Source organism: Sitophilus oryzae, unplaced genomic scaffold (genome assembly GCF_002938485.1).
Source record: "Sitophilus oryzae breed Bouriz unplaced genomic scaffold, Soryzae_2.0 scaffold_1396_pilon_pilon, whole genome shotgun sequence".
NCBI lineage: Eukaryota > Metazoa > Arthropoda > Insecta > Coleoptera > Curculionidae > Sitophilus > Sitophilus oryzae.
Window position 1 is genome coordinate 1,961,305 of NW_022146055.1, and position 13,405 is coordinate 1,974,709.

Here is a 13,405-nt window from a genome sequence, read left to right on the forward strand (position 1 = left end):
TTTTAAAATGTTCCTCTACCTTTGCCATCTGCTATACAACCACTGAACTAACACTCAGAGAATAGGTATCTTCCATTGAAATAATTCGTACAGCGATCTACTTATAAATGTGCAAACTTTTTAAGTATTAAAAGTTGATAAAACGTTATAAAATTAATTATAATTAATCAAACGCTAAAGGGTTTTAGTTTTTCGTTTTAAAATTATATACAGCCTAAAATATATTTCAAAATTTCAAAAAAAAATTAAATTGAATGCTGCCATCTGTATTTGACAGCTTAAACTAATATTAAAAAAAATATCGACAACCTCCTTGTTTTGTCGTTCCGTGGTTGGCAACGTTAGTATATTCTGTGGTTGGCAACAAATTACAATTTTTTTTAGGTTTGTTGAAGTTAAAAATGGCAGAGCCCGAATTAAACGTTGATAGCTTAATTCAAAGGCTATTAGAAGGTAAATTAGAATATTCTACTTTATCTTTACGTTTATGTTTTCATCTTACATATAATTATATAACAAAATAATTTAATTTAACTCTACTTCGTCTAATAATAAAACTTCTAACGCATCTGTCAGTTCTATGTATTTGAGGAAATTTATATTTATATATCATTTTTTCCTGTAGTACGTGTTATTTCCAATATTTAACATGCAAAACATCCCAAAATAGATTTGTTTTTTAAATATATTTTAGTAAAAAACATGTTAGTGTTTTCTTAGTAGGCCCATATAATTCAAGCCTTTCACATAACATAAATAAAAAGCAAGTTATATTTATTTTTAATTCTGGTTTTCATCACGTTTAAATAGGGCATAAATCTCTAAGCGAATTGAAAGAGAGTCCAGATGTGAAGAAGAAATCCACATTTAAAACTATTTTTGTATCGTCTGAGCGTAAGAACTATACAACTGTGTATTTTCAGCTTGTAGAAGAGTTAATGCTAGTTCCTGTTATAAGTAGTGTGACTATAACACTAATAATGTATTATTTCCTATTGTATTAATTATCTTTATTAAAGCATAACATTTTAATTAGTATGTTAGAAAGCTTAATTTAGACTTTAGTACTTGTTAACCTATTTTTTTTAAATTTTTAAGTAAGAGGATGTCGCCCTGGAAAATCTGTACATATGACCGAAGCAGAAGTAAGAGGTCTTTGTTTGAAATCAAGAGAGATATTTTTACAGCAACCTATTTTACTTGAACTTGAGGCACCTTTGAAAATTTGTGGTGAGTACTAAGAAACATTAATTATGGCTAAAAATAGATAGTTCTAAATGAATCATGTTTGATCATTTTTAGATTTTTTCATTTTTATCATTTTCAAATTTGTAAAAACACAGTATTATGTTTTTTTAGATGTTTTAAAAATATGAGGAAATAGTTTTAAAATTAAAGTGAGAAAGCTTTTATATTAGGTTGAGATTTCTATTTGCTATTTTTACTCAAATATTTTTTAAATAATACTTAAATGTTGATTCAGGGTTGATTCTCACTAATTTTCTGTTTAAATAAAGATCACCAAGTAGGTATCTATATCTATGAAATTCATTTTAAAAGTGCCCTACTATTGCTGTGTTTTTACGTTTTTTTTTAAATTGAAGTAAAAAATTCAAATAGAATGCAAAACATAGAGATTTTTTGGAATACTAGTTCAACCCTGAATATTATGGTTTTATCTACTAACTAAATCTATTTTTAAAAATTAACATACCCAGATATACCAGCCATTTGAATTATGAGATTAGCTTATCTTAATAAGCTATATCTTTATTTCTATTGTCATTCTGTATTAGTAAAAATACTGATTTTAATCCCAATTGAATTAATAGATTTTTTATCGCTTCTGTGTGAATATATTATTACTTAGAAAATTATATATGTACATAATTTCTATCATAAAATAGGTTTATGATTTCACAATTACACCGTATGATCGAATAAAACGGCGTCCAGTTGGCTTGGAAATGACTATCGATGACATTCCCCATATAATTTTACATATAAAAAATGACAGCGATCTTCATTTCATAGCCATCTCTGAGGCCGTTTTTTTTTTCAATCATAGGGTATTAATTTGAATAGATTGTCTGTATTTATGGTAAAGCTAAACAACTGTCCTGTAAACAGAAAATATATTATAAAATTATAATAACTATAAATCCGCTTTATCTAAGAACTATTTTTTATGCAATATCCTTTATAGGACACTGAATTGGTTTGTTAAATCAATATTTTTTATATAAGTTTACCTTATAGTTTTTTGTATTCTTTTTGTTATTGATTTTACTATGATAACCTTGATATTGATTAATAGAATTTTACTTCAAGAATATCAGAGGTCAGAGCTCAGAGAAATAAGTTAACTTAGATGTGTTCTAAATACTGGAGATATTATGATATATACCATACGATCGATAAAATACGGCGTGAAATACGGCTGGAGAGTGACAATCGATGATAATTTTGACGACCGTGATAAAGGTTTCGACAGATACACCAGTGGCATGCATATGGGTTATCACAGGAATATTTAAAAAAAAACATATGCGCTACTGACTTTTTTTTCGTTAGCAAAATTGTGTGGGATGTTGTACCATCGGCTTTCCATCGTGTTATTTTAATAAACTGCACTGAAAATGAACTTGTGCACCTTTTAGATAACACGGTTGCCAACCAGAGTTATCAATATTTTTGATGCACTTATACAGGGTGGCTCGAATCTCGAATTCGACGCTCATCATTGGGATTTCGGAAACCGTAAGAGATACAGGATCGGTTAAATGGAGGCAAAGTTGCGCAATTTGATGCTCAATAAAATGCCGTATTGCATTTTTATTTTTTTGCATAAAATTCTGGTGATGAAATTTTCTGTACGAAACGTCGGCAAATATCAAAGTTACTATATATAGTGTTTTAAGAGTGATGAAAGGTTTTAATTAAATTGAAAAAAAAAATCAGGTCCGTATTTAAAAAAATTAAGTTGATGATGGTCGCCAGAGGCCGAAACGTCAGAGTCAATATTTAATCACACAGATTTATAGAGCAGAAAAAGTGGCCATGAAAATGTGTTTTTCATTTTAAGTTATCTTAACAAATAAATCCAGGAAACAATAGAAAACAAAATTGAAAATTCATTTTTTTTTTCGAATATATTCGGAAGTATTCGGAATTTTTCAAAATGCAATACGGCATTTTATTGAGCATCAAATTGCGTAACTTTGCCTCCATTTAACCGATTCTGTATCTCTTACGGTTTCCGAAATTGCAATGATGAGCGTCGAATTCGAGCCACCCTGTACAATAATTCTACATACAGGACATATGTGTATATAGATCATACGAAATAAACTTTTAGTCACGTGATTAAGTTTAATCGGCACAGCGTTGCTCACTTTTAGATATTTTCTTTTAATCAAAATATTTTAGGAACGAAAATATAATAATAAATATATAAACAGTTACTATTTACATCAACAAAACTAACCTTTACTGCCGCTTTCCCGTTTAAAATATTCTAATAAGGTTTCGATGAGTTTTTTGCAACGGCTATTAAGCTATCTTGTACACTTCGAACTAAAAGAGGTTCTAAAAAGAACAACGTTCGACTGCAAGGTCTGCTAGTAAAATTTTTTAAGCTCATATGTCATTGTCATTCGTTTGACACTTTAGTTTTGTATTACGAGTTTTTGGTTTAAATGAAGTGTGTTGTGATACTGTAAACACTTCATTTAAACCAAAAAACTGAAATGACAGGAAATAAATAAATAAATGCGGCAACTTCACATTTTTTACAGCAGAGCTACCACCTGAATACCCAGCGGGAAATTTAAATTTCAGTTAGTCAGTTAGTCATTTTTTCAGTAATGTGACAACTTGATTTCTTCTTTCCTTTTTTTACAGCAGGGCTACCACCTAAATCCCCAGGTGTAAATTTATATTCCAGTTAGTCCTGCGCCAAATATGTCAATGGTTGGCAACAATGAATATAAAAATCGCGCCTTCGTTTGCGTAACGTTCGTTTGCGTTCAATTGGTATCGCTTATATTTATGTAATTTTCAGGGGACATCCACGGACAATACACAGACCTGCTCCGCTTGTTCGAGTATGGAGGGTTCCCGCCCGAGGCCAACTACCTATTCCTGGGCGACTACGTCGACCGCGGCAAGCAGTCCCTCGAAACCATCTGCCTGCTGCTCGCCTACAAGATCAAGTACCCCGAGAACTTCTTTCTGCTCAGGGGCAACCACGAGTGCGCCTCCATCAACCGAATATACGGCTTTTACGACGAGTGCAAGCGACGCTACAACATCAAGCTGTGGAAGACCTTTACGGATTGCTTTAACTGTTTGCCCATATCGGCTATTATTGACGAGAAGATATTTTGTTGTCATGGAGGGCTGAGTCCGGACCTGCAGGGGATGGAACAGATCAGGCGTATTATGAGACCGACAGATGTACCAGATACCGGTAAGTAAAACTTAACTCCATCAAAGAAAGCAATAATATGCTTAGTCCCAGGGAAAACCAGAGTAGTCCACGCGTAAATGGTAAAAACCAGATTTGTTCTTGCGCATGGGCGACAAACATGCATCTTACAAGTAGTATTGTTCTTGGTATTATACAGGGTGCTAAAAATTCGGGGTACGAGCATTGGTATCTCGGAAACCATAATAGATACGAAGATGATTAAATCGGGGCAAAATTGAGCTATAGGATGTTCACCAAGATGCCATCAAAAAAATTTTAAAAATTTCAAGGGTTGCTGAGTATTTTTTTGGAAATCTTGTATCTCAAATATTATCAGCTAATTTGAAAATCTAAAAATATTATCAGATAGCCCTAATAAAGTGGCTATGAGAATGTGCAATTAGTTTTTTGATTTTCTAAAAAGTAACGACAGGAAAAAATTAAATTGATTTTCAAAAAAATCCATTTTGCCAAAAAAAATCAGCAATCCTTGAAATTTCTAAAACTTTTTTGATGGCATCTTGGTGAACATCCTATAGCGCAGTTTTGCCCCAATTTAACCATGTTCATATCTATTACAGTTATCGAGATACCAATGATTGTACCCTGAATTTGTATCCCTGCAGGATACGCATTTTTTACTTAAATAGTAATTTTCTTCCTACAGCAAAAAAATAATAGTTTAGATTTAAGTCTTCAAAAAAGTTCTGTGGGTTTGTTATTTTTTGTAAACACTGCTGCGTTAATCCAACGGAGACTAATTGTCAGCAGTGGCTTACTAATAAACAAATTTGCTTAACGGACAAAAAAAATTCTTAACTTTTCAGAATGTTAGTTCTCTTTCCATCGTCGGAAGCAAAAAAATACAAAGAACATAGAAAAAACTATTTAATAGATTGTTTAAATGAATGCAACTATTCGAGAACACTTTAGGTTTTTTTTTAAAAAGATAATCTACAAAAACCGTTGACGTTCTGTTAAAATCAGGGTTGGCAAATATCATGATATTTATATAAATATCAAATATCCGATATATATCCGATATATATCAAGTTTTGATATTTATTTTGTATGTAAAACTGCGTTTTTTTTCAAGTAAGATCAAGAGCTCAAGCAAATATTTTTATTTCAACTTAATTATTGTTGCTTTGCACATAATAGGAACAACATTAAAACAAAAATATATAAAAAAATATACAGAAATTCTAAAAAAATAAACAGAACTTCTAAAAAATAATCAGGAATTCTAAGAAATAAACGGAAATTCTAAAAAATAAACGGAAATTCAAAAAAATATACAGATATTCTAAAACTAACAACAAACAAATTTATATTTGATGTATTAATTTTATTAATGATAAATCATCGTCAGAGTCAGGGTGCATCCACACTATCCTAGAAACGGCCTAACGACCTTGAATAGATTTCCAGTAATTCTATTGGCTGAAATTTTTGACAGATGAATTTGACAGATAAAATTTCTGGCAGGAATTTTTCAGCCAATAGAATTGCTGTAAATCGATTCAAGGTCGTTACGCCGCCGTTACGTCGATAGGCCGGCGCCGGCGCCGTTTCTAGGATAGTGCGGATGCACTCTCAGAATCAATTGATACAAACAGTATCTGGCAAAGTTTTTGATACATTTGAATTGTCCCAGATCCAATCAATATTATCTTTTTTGTTTTTTCTTTCTGATTGTTGAGTTTTATTTTTTTATAAATATCATGATATATATCAGGGTATAGATATCATGATATATGTATATCAATGATATATATCCGATATATATCATTGATATATATCATGCCAACCCTGGTTAAAATGACATTATATATCAAGTTAAACTTCAAAATTAACAATTACTATAGTACAATTCTTTTAAAAGTTCCTCAATATGGCCGACCTAGTTACGAAAATTGGTAATTTTTTTTTAATGAATAATAAGTTGGCGTTAGCGAATTCAGAAATTGATTTACTCTTTGGTTAACAATAACATTTTTCAGGATTGTCAAGTTGACGTGAAAGTTAGGTTATTAGGTGGTTGTCATAAATAAAAACATAGATTATTGAAATTAATTAATAAGAATAATGGTATTTTACCGCAGATCCGAAGATATTTTACTTAAAGGTATTTTATAAACTTTCTCAGTGAGAATATTAACTCCCCTGTTTCTTATATTTCAGTTAAAGGGACGTAAGAACTATAAGAAGTGAATTTTTGTTTTCATGTTTTGACGATATCTGAGAGTTCCTAGAATTATCTCAAGATTATTGAATAATTATAGTTGTTTAATAAGTGAAATTAATAGAAGACTTGGAAATAGGACGATGCGTTTCATGTTATAGTTTATAGATCACCCCATTTCTCTTAATTTGTTTTTATTTCAGTACAGTTAATCACAAATTGAATTGATGTGTGCAATATTTTCAAAAATCTTATTTAAATAGTTCTTTTATATACTGTTAAACTGTATCAACTACAAAGTCTTTAGCAAAAAGTTATAAGGTAATAAATTTTGTAGATATAATTTATGAAAATTTATATATAAAGATTAGAACACAATACTCTGAGGGAAAAAGAAATACTCAAAAACTGATTAAATATACTTTATTAAAAATAACAACATACAAAAACATCCATGCAAATTGTAATAATCAGAACATTATCCACATTTACCTTTATTAAATTTGTGTTTACACTCCTGTCAGAAAAGACAGAAATGTTTGTTTAAATATTAACTTCTTTTAAATTGCCAGAAACACATCAGAATATGTCACAACCACAACTATAGGCATACTATAGGTTTGGAATCAGTACTAAATTTTATACCTAGTAAGTGATGCGTCAACTAACAAGTATAGGATAAAAAAGAATTATTAATATAGAGTGTACTATACAATGTCCTTCTGCTTATTAATGAAATGACTTTCCTTTTAAATGTGAGGAATACCAGTAAAATAAAACATAATCTTTGGTTTGGTTTGGTGTTTGATATTCTAACTACATCTATTACAAACCTTAAGTGCTTTTAGTGAGTAACTGTATTTTTTACTATTCTTTGTGTATCCTGTAAAGTAAAAAAATATAAATTTCCAGAAATATAAAAACAATGCAATAGATATCAAACAGATTCATAAAAACTACTTACAATTATTGTACTATATATTTCAAGTGTTATTTGATCTTTGGTCCCATTATCAACATTACCTTATTTAGGTCTTCTCTACTAACTCAACTTTTAAACCTGTTTTAAACCTTCTTTGTATTTTAAAACTGATTTACAACTATCTGTAATGCCCGCGCTGTTTCCTGAAATTGAAATAAAAGTTTTAATCTATTTATTACCATATACATATTACAAACCTGGAAATTACTGATACGAGGAAACTTCTCAAAATAATTAGAGACCTTTATTTTCACGAATTTGTGAACGAGTCAATGTTTTTAAGCGTTTTACACTAATACGTATTTAAGCGTTTTACACATTTTGAATATCTTCCAGCCTATTTCTCAGTTCTTGATCGGTGAAAAGATTATTTATAACTTTATAATTAGTACTGCAGTCTGCAGGTTAAATAAAAGAACAAAATCAAGTAGAATTTGTGAATAAAAACTAAAAAAATAATGAAAATATTTAGAAAAAGGAACCGTAAACGTCAATGTCAGCCAAGTGTCAGAGTTGAATTGGATTCACCACAGACAGATTATCAATTTGAACGATTTGAACTACAGTCGACTCCAGTCTAGAGATTTTCGTTTTTTAAGCCTCCCATACTGAAGTCCGCCATATTGGGAAGTTTTAAATGAATACAAGTATACCTGACAACAATTACTTAATAAGGTAAAACCAAAAAGCTTCAAACTTTCTCTATGATTATTTTTAATTTGTTTTTAATTTTTACGTATGTTTTTTTACCCATTGGACTTATTTTGGTGAGATGAATCCGCTACAGAGGTATAGACATTTTTTATATTTAAGTTTTATACAATTTTTAATTGAAAATCCCTGGTTTTTCCCCTGTTTTGTTTTGCCTTTTGGCATTTTTATTTCGGTATTGCAGAATATTGCGATAATTCACAATATTAATAATTCAGGTATAATTAGTAGTAATATATATATTTATCTAATTATTCAAGCGAAAATAATATATTTCTTTAAAAATTAACGATTGGGGATAAGATTCTAATAGTAAATTTCGTTTTTCTCGGCTCCAATTAAAATGGACCAAAGCTATTTTCTCCCGTGCAGTCTTCATATGAGATTTGTTTGTTCCAGGTTTGCTGTGCGACTTGCTGTGGTCCGACCCCGACAAGGACGTGCAGGGCTGGGGCGAGAACGACCGCGGCGTGTCGTTCACGTTCGGCGCCGACGTGGTGAGCAAGTTCCTGAACCGGCACGACTTGGATCTGATCTGCCGCGCGCACCAGGTCGTCGAGGACGGCTACGAGTTCTTCGCCAAGCGCCAGCTGGTCACTCTGTTCTCCGCGCCCAACTACTGCGGCGAGTTCGACAACGCCGGTGGCATGATGAGCGTGGACGAGACGCTCATGTGCTCGTTTCAGGTGAGTGTTTGCTTCATTCTGTTGCAATGATGGGCGGTGGGTAAATACCATATATCTGGTTATTCACTTCGTGGTGGTATATTTAATTAGTATACTCAAAGTATACTCTTTTACAAAAATTTAGTCAAACATATGGTCTAGCAATATTATCGTTTTTAGCATGTGTACATTTTGTAAATTTTGTTAGGTACTGTAAAAAAATTCTAAAATAAAAATCTAAAATATTCCATGGGTATATTGATAAACGAGGTCTAAATTTTAAGAAATACATTTCCTACGAAAAGTTAAAGATATAGATAAAAAATTGTATAATACGTTTGATAGACAATTAAATTGTGCTTCGGATTCATATAAAATATACAATGTGTTCTATTTAAATTAAACTAGTTATTGCCGTTTACAGCTAGTAATGATTTAAAGTAAATTTTTAGACTCTCTGTATTAGGTAGTATTATTTTTATTAAGCTTCATTCGGAACCTCGCAATTAGTGTAATAAATTAGTGGTTTCAATTAACATACACTTTATACTTTTTAGTTTACGATCATTCACATGTTTAAAAAACACAATTAAAATTAATAGATTATCCAGCTTGGTTTAGTCAGTTGTATCCATAGAGAAAGCCTAATATTTAGCTTATATAAAACAATCAAATTTGATTTCTAACCAAAATTTCTCTTGACGGAAGATAATCAAAGGCCAAAATGACATTTCTCGCAAATTTTGAAGTATAATTCTAAGTTAAAAGTTTCATAACTTTTTCTACTAATTGAAAACGTATACCACTAATTTTGACGTTCTGAATGAAATTAAAGGAACAAACTTTTACGCTTATTAAAACCACTAATTTATTCCACTAATTACGAGGTTTCGAATGAAGCTATATTGCAACACAAAATTTAGTTAATAGAAAAACGTCAGTACAATATTTGGCTTTAAAAACTTAAATACGCCTAGAGAAATGAAGCATTAAAATTGTTACTGCATTTTTACAAAATCGTAAATATTTCAAAAACGGTAAGATTAAAGTGTGGTAAAGCCTAATCAAATTTACCTTTATTTTAATCGTAGAATCTAAAAATGTAGTAATATACAGGGTGTTCCATTTAAAAAATACAACTTTGATATTTTTTGTTTATTTGGAATACTCTGTACCTCAGGCAAATAATTTTAAACTGTAGGTCTAATAGTCTTAACAACGAACCAAAAACTTACAATTTGTATAAATCTAATCGTTTGGCTACTATACTCCGTGTCGTATGAGGTGAATGAGAGCCGTTGCACACACGCCCGAAACCTGATACCCGGCGATGAATTACTTTGAATCTGGCGCCGGAAAACTCCCATAAGTTTCTATGTGCCTCATCGCCGGATAGCCGGCGCCTGGCTACCCGGTTTCGGCAAGTTTGCAACGGACGTAACGCTGTATATGTTGTGGTCGTTTTAAACCACATGTTAATTCTTTTTTTAGATTTTAAAACCTTCTGAGAAGAAGGCAAAATACCAGTACCAAGGCGTGAACTCCGGTCGTCCCTCGACACCACAGAGGAACCCCACAGCCAAGAAGAAATAGAGTGAAAATAGAGCAATAAACACTTGTTTAACATTATTTTCATTTTATTCAAATACTATTATAAAGCATTTTAACTGTAGCGTACTTTCTCTCACTGATTTTTTTTTGTTGTGGCAATATCATTAAAAAAAGTCGGTCCTTAAAATTGATTTGATAGTATTATTTATCGTTATATATTTTTTTCTCTTCATTTTTAGTTTGTAAAGGTTTTTTGACTGATTTATTTTTTGTGCGACTAGACTATAAAACTTATCAAAGTATTTTTTTTTGTAAATAATCTTAAACTTGCTTCAGCATTTAACAGTGGAAATTGCAAAGTAAAATTACACACTTATATATGAGCCAAAGATCTCGGTGATTTGGCAATTTTTTATTTTTATTTATTACTCATATACAGGGTTTTATACAATCGATTCATTAAACGTATTTATGTTCTGAAATGTCTTAGGTTAGATATATTTCAAGGTGTAGTTTCTTTTAAAATATTTTCACTTGCTAACAGTTACAGTTTAACTGGAAGTCATTTCGCGTCAGGATTGCTTGAAAATAACAATCAATGACAGTCATCATATAATTACATTTAAAATGACAGCGATCGTCATTTCCAGACTATTATGTCTTTTTTTTCAATCGTACATTTCATAATGGTAGAATTCAATAAACATATAATATAAAAGGGATTAAAATAAGCAAATTGTTTGTCATTTCCGGTTAAACCAGACTGCCAAGAAATGTAAAATAACTTAAAAAGAAGGTACACGTTAAAATATTCATATTTGCATCAGAATTTGATCCTAATTTTTTTTATGATTGGGTGATTGTATAAAAACCTTGTGTATTGTATAACGCAATAATTTTTATGTTATCTGGAAAAGTGCACTTTATACGGTTGTATATTAGGAAATTCGTGTGTAAAGTGCGTTTATTAATATGTAGACTAACAGGTTGTGCGATTATCTTTAAATAGCGTTTTTCCATTCTATTATTTTCATTGTAAAATTCACTGTTTGTTTCTGTATTTTGTCATTTTTGTTAGCATATATTTAGTATATGTAGAACACAAAACTCTTTAAATAAATCTATATATTACTATGAACGTGCCTTTTCTTTAATTTAATTGATTTGTACCGTGTGATAATAAAAACTGCGTCAGCGATGGTTATGAAATGAAGATCGCTGTCATTTTATATGTAAAATTCTTTTTGGTAAAATTATATGGGAAATGTCTTCGATCGTCATTTTATGGCCATCGCTGACGCCGTTTTTATTCGATCATACGGTATTTCTGAAATAGTGATTGTTGAGCGGATTTATAGATTTAATATCGAATTCGATATTAAATCAGCCCATCCTTACTAATAGTTTCGATACCATCTGATAGATGGCAGTATCAAATTTTTCATATAATACACTTCCAGTAGATGGCGCTTGCTAATTTATCTCTAGTTGTTATAGAAAATTTTAACAGATGGCGCTAGATTTTCGCACTAAAATTTGACAGTTTTTGGGTTTCGGTTGTTTCGTTTAAATAATTTCTTAAATTTTTATGTTTAAAAAAAGAAATTATTCTAAAAACATTACTTTAACATACCATCGAATAGAACATTACCAACAATGACGAGGTATTATCCTGTTTGCACTTAATTTAATGCGTTTTAGCAGTCAATCTTTCCTAACCGCACTTTTTCCATTTTAGAGCTAATATAGAGTTGGGAAATGTTACTCCACACAACATTAAACAGCTTAAAAAACTAAACAGTGTAGTTTTTCCCGTCTCGTATAACGACAAATTCTATAAAGATGTTTTGGAAGCGGGAGAGTTAGCCAAACTAGCCTATTACAATGATATAGTTGTTGGAGCAGTTTGTTGTCGAATAGATACTTCGGAGAAGTCTAGACGGCTATATATTATGACCCTTGGATGTTTATACCCTTATCGTAGACTGGGTATAGGGACTTTAATGGTACAACATGTCTTAAATTATGTAGAACAAGATGGGAATTTTGATAGTATATTTTTGTAAGTAAAACAATGAAAATCAGATCAAAATAACATATACACTGAGATTCTTAATATAGCACATATTAATCTTTAATATTTTAGGCATGTTCAAGTTAACAATGAAGGAGCGATTGATTTCTACAAAAAGTTTGGATTTGAGATAGTCGAAACCAGACCGCTTTATTACAAGAGAATAGAACCCGCACATGCTCACGTACTTCAAAAGACAATTAGGAATAAAGGACAACCGAATGGGAGTGTGGAATGAGATTTTCAACTTAGCGAAGAAGAGTTGTATATGTAATTTTTTATGATTTTCTTTTAACTCATTTTGGAATCCAAAATACAGTGGTCTATTTATTTGATGTTAACCAGTTTATACAATATTTTTTGTTGTGATCTACAGGAATAATGAATAAATTGTTTTTTCATATTTAGTTTGAACTTTTGACATAATTTGAGTGGTTTTAAATTATTATGTAATAAATCAAACCGAAAAAAATTGATTAAAAAAAGGATAAGCATAGATCAAAGATAATATTTTATTCTGTAATACAATATGATCACAGATATGATCGAAAAACGGCGTCAGAGATGGCTATGAATGAAGATTGCTGACATTTTATATGTAAAATTATATGGGGAATGGTCATCGATGTTCATTTCCAAGCCAATTGGACTCCATTCAGTATCAATTTCAAGTGCAAATTTAATTATAGAACCATATATATTAAGGAGTTGAAGTGGAGGAATGGTGGAGTTTGCTGCTTTTGATATTAGGCTCCTGATGTATTCC

General features: G+C 30.8%; 2 protein-coding genes across 2 annotated transcripts; both read left to right on the forward strand.

The window, feature by feature from the left end:
• The first annotated feature begins 315 nt into the window (after positions 1–315).
• Positions 316–11,157, forward strand: LOC115875832 (serine/threonine-protein phosphatase PP1-beta catalytic subunit). The gene is made up of 5 exons (XM_030891357.1): positions 316–453; positions 1,099–1,230; positions 4,064–4,471; positions 8,749–9,035; positions 10,506–11,157. Exons 1-5 carry the CDS (start codon positions 402–404, stop codon positions 10,605–10,607), a joined length of 981 nt encoding a protein of 326 aa, XP_030747217.1. The 5' UTR covers positions 316–401; the 3' UTR covers positions 10,608–11,157.
• A 918-nt stretch (positions 11,158–12,075) lies between these two features.
• On the forward strand, positions 12,076–13,042 carry LOC115875833 (probable N-acetyltransferase san). The gene is made up of 3 exons (XM_030891358.1): positions 12,076–12,229; positions 12,304–12,627; positions 12,712–13,042. The coding sequence occupies exons 1-3, from the start codon at positions 12,222–12,224 to the stop codon at positions 12,875–12,877; spliced, it is 498 nt and encodes a 165-aa protein (XP_030747218.1). The 5' UTR covers positions 12,076–12,221; the 3' UTR covers positions 12,878–13,042.
• The last annotated feature ends 363 nt before the right edge of the window (positions 13,043–13,405 follow it).

Bases quoted from the DNA above. Each gene is read 5' to 3' on its own strand.
- LOC115875832 (XM_030891357.1), top strand. From the start codon at position 402: ATGGCAGAGCCCGAATTAAACGTTGATAGCTTAATTCAAAGGCTATTA. The intron at 1,231-4,063 runs GTGAGTACTAAG...TGTAATTTTCAG, and splicing joins GGCACCTTTGAAAATTTGTG to GGGACATCCACGGACAATAC. The intron at 4,472-8,748 runs GTAAGTAAAACT...TGTTTGTTCCAG, and splicing joins GACAGATGTACCAGATACCG to GTTTGCTGTGCGACTTGCTG.
- LOC115875833 (XM_030891358.1), top strand. The intron at 12,628-12,711 runs GTAAGTAAAACA...TTAATATTTTAG, and splicing joins AATTTTGATAGTATATTTTT to GCATGTTCAAGTTAACAATG.